At 37.6% G+C, this 10,620-nt stretch overlaps 1 protein-coding gene across 1 annotated transcript; it reads right to left on the bottom strand.

The window, feature by feature from the left end:
* Positions 1–4,472: 4,472 nt before the first annotated feature.
* Positions 4,473–6,270, bottom strand: LOC138340384 (uncharacterized). The gene is made up of 4 exons (XM_069292105.1): positions 5,954–6,270; positions 5,765–5,816; positions 5,277–5,363; positions 4,473–5,162 (listed from the first exon to the last, which is right to left on the bottom strand). Exons 1-4 carry the CDS (start codon positions 6,268–6,270, stop codon positions 4,473–4,475), a joined length of 1,146 nt encoding a protein of 381 aa, XP_069148206.1.
* Positions 6,271–10,620: the final 4,350 nt, after the last annotated feature.

The raw sequence follows: 10,620 nt of genomic DNA, 5'->3' as shown, positions 1-10,620 counted from the left end.
AATTTCCTTACAAAGCATCCTCGGATCATTTCCAATAATTTCATAAAAACATGTGTATCTTCATAAATCCCTCCTAAAACCTAAGGAAGAGGAATCTAGTGGCAAGCAAGCCTCTTCTTATCTTTCATCACAATCATACAGTTAAATTTAGCGGAACATTTAAAACTTTTTAAATTTACTAAAGTGTACTTAGACTTCATTTAATTCTTGCATAAGAGTGATATACTAAAAGCTCAAAATAAACAACCATCTATTAATAGATTGAACAATTAAAATGAAGAATTCATAATATAATTAATAGTTGCCAAACCGTCCTTAATATAAAAGCTTGAACAAATGTTTGAAAGGAAACACTAGGGACAACGTCCACTATATATATCTAATCTACTAAAGTTAGAAAATAAAGCTTAGGTATCCTCGAACTCAAGAGGACCTACCAAAGTCTGGAGGTACTAGTCCAAACAACTTCAACTAATCTTCAATCTTTTTCAAGGACCTGCACCTATAAAAATATTAATTGTATATGCATTAGTATACACTTTTACTAAGTATGGGTGTATGCACATAAACACATAATGACTATGCATGATCAAGGAAATCTCTTCCTATAGTAACATGCCATTTTTGGAAAGTACTTCACTTTCCTAATTCGTTATTTATGAATCATGCTAAGAAAATGACATATTTTAAAGCATTTAAAGCACACAACTCATTTTCTATATGAACATAAAACCTTGGAATCATGAACCCAATTTTAGAACAACTTAAGAAAAATTTAATATTTTTGTTCCCCTAAGGCCGAGATCTTCCTCTCCCAGACTTAGTTTATTTTTCAGTCTTTCTTCTTTTTGTTATGAAGTTCAATGATCTCCTTTGATACTATATGTTACCTAAGAGTGCAATGATTCATTGTAGTCTCATTGCTACAATGAATCAAGTAAGCAATTAATAAGACTAAGGAAATGATTTGACTACCCTACTCACAAGTTATTCTTTCCATTCTCGTTAAATTTGCCATGAAGTCTTTATAAGACAATCTTTATTGCCTATGCGAATTATTTGATCATTTTCATAATATTAAGATGTTGGGGAATATATTCATACTCCAATTGATGAGTCATTATGTTTTGCTCCCTTTATTGGCATAAGCCAATAACTTTCAAAACTTCAGTCTTATCAAACACAAATGATTTGATATACTTATGCTTTCTCTTAATTAGTTCACTTAAAACTTACATTTATTCTTCTTTGATCTCATGTTCACTTTGAACATGCTAGGTTGACTTAGGATATTCTTTTAAGACTTCAATTGGGATCTTTCTTTGCAATAACTAAGAATGTCTCACATCATTACTTAGTCTAACCTCACCCTTTGGTCATATTATCCGAACGCCCCTCATCTTCCTAGTTCTTTCTTTCTTTATTTCATTCTTACAATCTTAGAGAAATCTTTAGCATTTAACGACATAGATCATTCAAGCGAACATGAAATCCGGTGTCTTTTCCACAGTGAAAAGAGGTGGTTCACCGGCCATAGTGAAATCGAATACTTCCTAGCTTTCTTAGAAGGATCCACTAGCTAGTAACCTCTGCTGGCGACATAGTTCAAAGACTAGCAGAATTTGGAGACCCTTATCCACCTTGGTTGTAGTATCATCTCATGAGGCTAACATGTGCTTGCACAAGCTCATTACTAGTCTATCGGTGCTTAGCTCAATTTATTATACTTTACAAATTTTAGAGTTGACTCATACACTATGGAAGCTTTCTTCTAGTATGAGGTATGCTTAGATCAATGGATGACTTTAATCACTTTCTATACTTGATGAATGTGAACTTAAATCTTACATTATCATTATGGTGTAAATGAAACTTGTCTCATGATTTCTAACACCCTTTTATGTGAGTATCTTTAACATAATCATTTAGGTTCAAGTGAGACTCTGGGGAAAGGAATCCCAGAGAGAAAACCCGTACCTTACTGTAGAATTGAATCTACGTAGATCACCCTATACTTTATACAAAAATTTTGAGGAATTGCCTTGAAATCGCCTAAGGAGAATTGAGGGTATTTTCTATATCACTATTTTTCAGTCGTCGGTTTCTACTGGATAGACGTGATTATATGTCTTAGGAACTGAATGTTGACTAATTTAACTCAGTATAAATAACTTAATTAAATATATCAATTAGCTTATTACTGAAACGCCCCTCCTAGATTGACGAAAAATAGGAGAGTAGTTGACTTAGACAAATTCTAAAAATTTGTTATGTGTCTCAGGTTTGACCATGAATTTAAATTAATTAACTTAGTTGCTAATTTAATTAATTTAGTTACCTAGGGTTATTACTAAAGTTCCCCTATGTCACTAGGACCATAACAAACCCATTTTTACATCCTGGGATAGGTACTAGGATATTTCTTTAGTTTGTTACTCGACTGGTGTCACCCGGTTAGGTCTTAGGATTTTGGGCACACTAGTTAGTTCATTTTAGTTAGTCCTACGTTAGTTATCTAGTTAGGTAAGTTAGTTAGATCCTTGGAGTGGTAAGGAATATTGGCCCCACGTGGCTTGACCCAACGCGTGTCGGCTCCCTAACCGCCCTAACCGAATCAGTTGGGCTTGGTCGCTTTGTCTCTCGGCCGGTAGCACATGTGATTCCACATGTGTTGCCATGCACTTTCCTAGTTGTGCACTTGGTAGTTGCACTTGAAATGTTCAGTTATTGTCCCAAGGATCCTCACTATGTCCTTGGGCACTGCTTAATCTACATGATCATTTTAAATGATCATATGTTATGGTACCTAGGCTTGACACTTGGATGCCTCGTACCGAATGTGTCTAAGCTATGAAATCAAAAATTTTAGCTAAGGGTCTTCATTGCAGGGACAATTCCTAAACAAGGTTGGATTGGAGCATTTGAACATCAAAGTATATCTTAAGTTACATGTTAATACATAGAAATTTACCCTTAAGCCAATATTCTCTAACATGCCCAATATTACTCAACATTGGGCATTAAGATGCCTATGTACCCCAATACATATTCTTAAAACCTAATAGACTCTTCACTAAACAAGTAAATTTTCTGGAATCTTACATTATTCCCCCCTTAGGAACATTCATCCCTGAATGAAACTACACATCATTTTGAATCAAAGAGGGTATTTTCGAAAAACACATCAACATACTTGAAACTTTACTCTTTGTGAATATCTGATTCACAACATACTATGGATGATGCACATCACTCAAAGCTTCATATTTGAGATTGAGGAACTTTCTTCTCATTCTCACTCAATGTACATCACAACCCATGCGACACAAAAATCATGTCAACGCTATACAAAACTAGCAACATGAATGCAACCATGAACTCATATTAACTCATATAGTGCAAGTATAAAACACACTGTTATAGACTTAATACATCAAAACCGACTAATGCACTAAAATTTAGAGTTTGATAAGAAAAATAAGACTTAGGAAGGGTATATCTAACCTCAAGAACTGAACAAGTGAGGGTAATGGGATCTCATGTTGGCCTCCCATGTTTCTCCCTCAACATTGTGGTTCCTCCTTAACACATTTATGGTGGCAACCTCTTTGTTCCTCAGTTGCTTCACTTGGAGATCTAAAAATTCAACTGTAACTCTTCATAATTGAGGTTCTCATCGACTCCTAACCCATCAACAGGAAGGATGGAGGCTGGACCACCTACAAACTTTTTAAGCATCGCAACATCAAACACTCGATGAAGAAAAGCCAAGTCTCTTGGTAACATCATGTCATAGGCAACATTCCCTACTCAATGTAAGACCTCATAGGACCTATATACCTCGTACTCAACTTCCCTTTCTTACCAAATTTCATCACCCCTTTCATGGGTGATAACTTCAGGTAGACTTGATCACTTACCTCGAATTCAAGATCTCTCTTCCTGTTATCAGCATAGGATTTTTGACAACTTGAAGCAGTAGCCAATCTAACCCTGTTCATTCTTACCTTTTCCATAGACTCATGTTTGATATGAGGGCCAAGGATGGAAGACTCTCCTACCTCAAACTAGCCAACTGTGGAACTACATATCCTGCCATACAATGCTTCAAAAGGTGTCATCCCAATCTGGAATGGTACTTATTATTATAAGAGAACTCAATCAGTGGCAAGTGATCATCCCAACTCCCCTTGAAGTCAATAACACATCACATGATCTCAGTATGTCTTCAAAAGTCTGAATGGTATGATCTGCTTATCCATCCATCTGAGGATGAAAAGCAGCACTGAGCTTCACTTATGTACCCAAGCTCTTTTTGAAAGATCTCCAAAAGTGAGATGTGAAGTGGACTCCCCTATTTGAAACTATAGATAAAGGGATCGCATGCCACCTCACTATCTCATCAATATACAACTTGGCATGATCTTCGTACTTGTAAGTAGAGTTCACAGGTATAAATGAAGCAGACTTAGTCATTCAGTCAACAATGACCCAAACGGAATCATGTAGTTTCCTAGTCCTGGGCTGACAAACCACAAAGTACATATTAATAGCCTCCCACTTCCATGTTGGGATCTCAATTGACTGGGTAAGACCTCCAGGCTTAAGATGTTCAGCCTTAACCTGTTAGCAATCGGCAAATCCTCCAGAAACTTAGAAATATCTCGCTTCATACCTTCCCACCAATAGATCTCCTTGAGATCATGATACATCTTGGTAGAAACTGGATGAGTGAAATACCTAGAGCCATGAGCCTCTGCAATAATATTAGGTCTGAGATTATTAATATTGGGCACACACAATCTGCCCTGGTATCTAAGCACACCAACCCCCCTTAGGGAGAATGATTCATTCAGCTTACTCAACACTGAGTCTTTCAACTCCATGAGTATTGGGTCGAGATGCTTCTTAGATTTAACATCTACAACAAATGAGGATTCAGAACTGGAATGAACTGAAACACCCTTACTTGGTGTATCTACCAGCTGTACACCTAACCTAGTCAATTGGTGTACCTCTTTAAGCAGCTCCTTCTTCTCATCATCAATATGAGACACACTGCCCATGCTCAATCGGCTCAAAGCATCGGCCACTACATTGGCCTTACCAGGGTGATAGTGGAGACCTATATCATAATCCTTCAGTAGCTCTAGCCATCTTCTCTAACGAAGATTCAATTCTCTCTATGAAAAAACATATTGAAGACTTTTATGGTCAGTAAATACATCAACATGTACACAATACAAGTAATGTCTCCAAAGTATTAACGCAATTACCACAATAGCTAACTCAAGATCATTGGTAGGGTAATTCTTTTTGTGGATTTTCAATTGTCTTGATGAATATGCAATCACCTTGCAATCCTGCATGAGAGAACATCCCAAACATACCCAGGAAACATCATAGTACACGACATACCCTTCACCACTCCTCGGCAATGTGAGAACTGGGGTTGAAGTGAGTCGGTTTTTGAGATCTTGGAAGCTCTTTTCACAAGTTTTAGACCACTCAAATTGTTAGAGCTGTCACTAGAGCAGCAATAGAGTAAAAGCCCTCAACAAACCTGCAATAGTAATTAGCCAAACCTAAGAAACTCCGGTTGTCTGTAGGAGTGAGGGGTCTCGGCCAGTTCTTAAATGACTCAATCTTTTTTTGGATCAATATCTACACCTTGGTCGGACACCACATGACCAAGGAAGGTCACTGATCTCAGCTAAAATTCACATTTGCTGAATTTTACAAACAACTAATGTTCCCTGAGTACTTGCAATATCATTCTCAAATGTTGTTCATTCTCTTCTCTAGTCTTAGAGTATCTGAGAATGTCATCTATGAATACTATGAAAAAAGAATCAAGGTATGCATGGAAGACCCTATTCAAAAGGTTCATAAAAACACGGCTGGTGCATTAGTGAGACCAAATGACATGACAAGAAACTTGTAATTACCATACCTAATACGGAAGGAAATCTTAGAAATTTCCTCTTGTCTCACTCTAAGCTGGTGATACCCTGACCGCAGATCTATTTTAGAAAAGAAACTTGAACCTTGGAGCCGATCAAATAGGTCATCAATTTTGGGAAGAGGGTATTTGTTCTTTATGGTGACTTTCTTGAGTTGCCGATAATCGCTATACAAGCTAAGGGTTCCACCCTTTTTCTTAACGAATAGCACTTCAGTACCCCATCGGGATATGCTCAGCTGAATGAAGCCCTTATCAAGTAGATCCTTTAACAGCAACTTCAACTCTTTGAGTTCAGCTAGAGACATTCTATAGGGAGGAATGGAAATTTGTTTTGTGTTGTGATCTAAGTCAATACCAAAGGCAATTTTGCATTAAGGAGGTATTCCTTGTAAATTCTCCGGAAAGACATCTTGAAACTCATTCACTAGGGACACAGAGTCTATGGAAGAAACTTCATGTTCTAAGTCATGGACTCTGACTAAGTGGCATAAATTCCCCTTAGATAACATCTTATTATGTTTAAGATAGGAAACTATTTGGCCTGTTGGATTTGAAATACACCCTTCCCATTCCAGCTCTAAGTCATTAGGAAACTAAAACCTTACTACCTTGTTTCAACAGTCTATGGTAGCATAGCATTTATAGAGCCAATCCATACACAAAATTATATCAAAGTCAAGCATGGTTAATTCTATTAGGTCAGCATAGGTAACTTTATCATGAACAGTTATTGGGAAATCTCTATATACTCTTTCAGCTTTATTGTTGTCTCCGATGGGAGTACTAACTAGAAAGGGTTCATGCAAGATCTCAGGAAGCAACTCAAATTTACTAGCTACTAGAGGAGTAATAAAATACAAGGTAGATCGTGGATCTAACAATGTGGGCAGTCCCTGATCATATGCCCATTCTTGCCGCATCCATGGCAGGCATTAGAAACTACCTGCACTCAACTCCATGCAAGTGGCCACACTTACAACACGTTTTTCTATCACGCTGGGAATTTCAATCATTGCCCTTCTTGGGGCAAGACTTGTCCCCTTTGGCATTAGTGTTCCCGTAAGGAGTAGGATTACCTGAGTGCTGGTGCCCCTTCTTGAACTTAGGTCTGTCCTGGACTCCACACGAACTCCTACTAGTGCTAGAACCAGCCTGATCCGAGGTCCTAGGATTCTTTCCTTCTCGGCCTTTATTCCTTCTACGACTCTCCTCCACTTGTTGTGCATGTACCATCAATCTATCAAGGTCCATGTTATCATACAATATGGCTGCCCGACATTCCTCCTCCATATCTTCCGATACCCCAGTCACAAACCTGCTCATCCCATCCCCGCTACTAGACACCAGGGAAGAAGCTTGTTTGAAAAGTTAAATAAACTTCAAGGATTATTCCTTGACTGACATACCTCCCTGACGTAGGTTGATTAACTTTTCAACCTTAGCCTCTTTTTGCTCTATGGGAAAGAACATCTCCAGGAATGCAGTCTTGAGAATATCCCAAGTGATGGGGACTTCTCTTGGTGCTCGGCCATCTACCAACATCTTGTACCATACATGAGCCACATCCTTGAGCTGGTATGCAGCCAACTCAGCCTTCTCTTCTTCATTAACACCCATAGCACTAAGAATCTTATGGACCTCGTCCACAAACTCCTAGGGCTCCTCATTGGTTCTGGACCCAAAGTAGACTGGAGGATTCATCTGGGTGAAATCTCTCAGTCTGCTAGCCATGGTGCTAGCATGTGGGTTCTCTCAGGGAGCACCCTTTATAGTGGCCTGGGCTATGATAGTTTATGCTTGAGCAGTGATAGCTTGGGCCATCTGAACTAGTGCTGCCCTCACTTCTCCATCCGTCAATGCTGTTGGGTTGAAAGGCACTTGCACTCCAGTAGCTGGGGCTTGAGGAGGAGCTTGGTTTCCCCAAGCAGTAGCTTCTCCAACTCTCCTACCTACGTTTCTTCTTGAGTACATTTTTATACATGCAAACACAAGAAGAAAGTAAGATGCTCGAATGACACAAAATTTCAAATCTCTACACAACATGATAAAGAGTAGAAGAAGGGAATATTCTTAAAATCACTAAGTCTCTAAGTCATGGTTGTGGTGCACTTCACAACCATAAGCTAGAAACTATGCAACATGGTTGTTTTTGAGCCTTAGTTCCTAGGTAATTTAACCTCATGCTCTGATACCATGTTTGTCACACCCGGGTCCTAGAACCTAGATGAGACCGGCGTCGTTAATCTCTCTGAGGTCGCAGACAAGCCTCTTCATAGCTTTCATCACAATCATACAGTAAAATTTAGCGGAACATTTAAAAAGCTTTTTTAAATTTACTGAAATGTACTTAGACTTCATATAATCCTTGAATAAGAGTGATATACTAAAAGCTCAAAATAAACAACCATCTATTAATAGATTGAACAGTTGAAATGAAGAATTCATAATATCATTAATAGTTGCCAAACCGGCCTTAATATAAAAGCTTGAACAAATGTTTGAAAAGAAACACTAGGGACAACATACACTTGCTATGTCTAATCTAATAAATCTAGAAAATAAAGCGTAGGCATCTTCGAACTCAAGAGGACCTGCCAAAGTCTTGAGGTACTAGTCCAAACAACTTCAATTAATCTTCAATTTTCCTCAAGTACCTGAAGCCTATAAAAATAATAATTGTATATGGATTAGTACACACTTTTACTAATTATGGGTGTATGCACATAAACACATAAGGACTATGCATATTTCAAAGACTAGAAGAATTTGGAGACCCTTATCCACCTTGATGCTAGTCTCATCTCATGAGGCTTATGTGTGCTTGCACAAGCTCATTACTAGTCTATCGGTGCTTAGCTCAATTTATTATACTTCACAACTTTTAGAGTTGACTCATACACTATGAAAGCTTTCTTCTAGTTTGTGGTATGCTACGCTCAATGGATGACTTGTAATCACTTTCTATACTTGATGAATGTGAACTTAAATCTTACATTATCATTATGGTATAAATAAAACTTGTCTCACTATTTCTAACATCCTTTTATGTGAGTATCTTTAACATAATTGTTTAGGTTCAAGTGAGACTTGTATCACTTCCTTTAACACCCCATTCTACGCTGATTTCATAACTCATAAGCTTTTAGTTTTTCATTACTCACCTTATCTTGTTCAATGTTATTTGGTAGTCTCACCTTATCTTGTTCAATGTTATTTGGTAGTCTTGGACCATGCTTTGTGAAAGTTATAAGGACTTATTCAATGTGCTACTATGTTCACAAGTTCATTTAGATAAGGTATGTTGGGACTTGTCCCATACATTGGCATACCCTAGGTTATGATTTCATTGAGTTACATCTTGTCAAGTCAATCTTTAACATGTATTTTGCCTTTCAAGAAACATCATAATTTATATTGGCCATATAAGATTGGTATGACTTAGTCATTGGCCAATTCTATTACATGTTTTGGAAATCATATTGTTGGCTAATATATTGGAATAAAGAAAACTTTCACTAAACACTTTTCATGATGTTATCACTATCCAAGTAAATTAACTTCATGTATATAGTATAGTAATCTCATGTAGATGATACACTAATCATACAGATCTAACCTATAAGTCTCATTCGACATTAACAAATCACAGAAACCTAGACATAATGATTACTTAGAACCACATACCAACAACATTCTCTAGATTGGCATTATACATACTAGTAGAATCGGAAATAGGGAGAACTAGGGAGATGAACATTTGACAATTTCATTGGAACAACGGTAGTTTTGGTTTTCTTGAATTCAAATATTTGAAAAGCCTCCTGGGGAAAGGAATCCGAGAGAGAAAACTCATACCTTACTGTAGAATTGAATCTACGTAGATCACCCTTTACTTTACACAAAAATTATGTAGAATTTCCTTGAAATCGCCTAAGGAGAATCGAGAGTATTTTTTGTTTTTCTCATGTTTGTTCACTCTTTTTCAGTCGTGGGTTTCTACTAAATAAACGTGAGTCTAAGTCATAGGAACTGAATGTTGACTAATTCTACTTAGGCTAAATAACATAATTGAATAAATCAATTAGCTGATTACAAAAATGCCCCTCCTAAATTGACTAAAAATATGAGAGCATCGGACTTTTCCAAATTCTGAAATTTTGATAAGGGTCTCGGGTTTGACCATGAATTTAAATTACTTAATTAAGTTTCTAATTTAATTAATTTAGTGACCTAGGGTTATTACTAAAGTTCCTCTAAGTCACTAGGACCATAACCAACCCCTTTGTACCTCCTAGGTTAGGTAATGGGATATATCTTTAGTTAGTTACTCGACTATTTAGCTGGTTAGGTAAGTTTGTTAGATCCTAGGATTGGTTAGGAAGCTCGGACCCACGTGGCATGACCCAACGCGCGTCGGCTCCCTAACCGCCCTAACTTAATTGGTTGGGCTTGGTCACTTTGTCTCTCGGCCGGTAGCACATGTGCTTCCACATGTGGTGCCGTGCACTTTCCTAGATGTGCACCTTGTAGTCGCACTTGGAAAGTTCACTTCTTTTCCCAAGGACTCTCACTATGTCCTTGGGCACTACTTCATCTACATGATCATTTTAAATGATGATGTGTTATGGTACCTAGGTTTTACACTTGGATGCCTC

The sequence above is a fragment of the Solanum lycopersicum genome, chromosome 12 (assembly GCF_036512215.1).
Source record: "Solanum lycopersicum chromosome 12, SLM_r2.1".
NCBI lineage: Eukaryota > Viridiplantae > Streptophyta > Magnoliopsida > Solanales > Solanaceae > Solanum > Solanum lycopersicum.
Note: the sequence above shows the minus strand (reverse complement) of the source record. Positions and strands in the feature narration are given on the sequence as shown.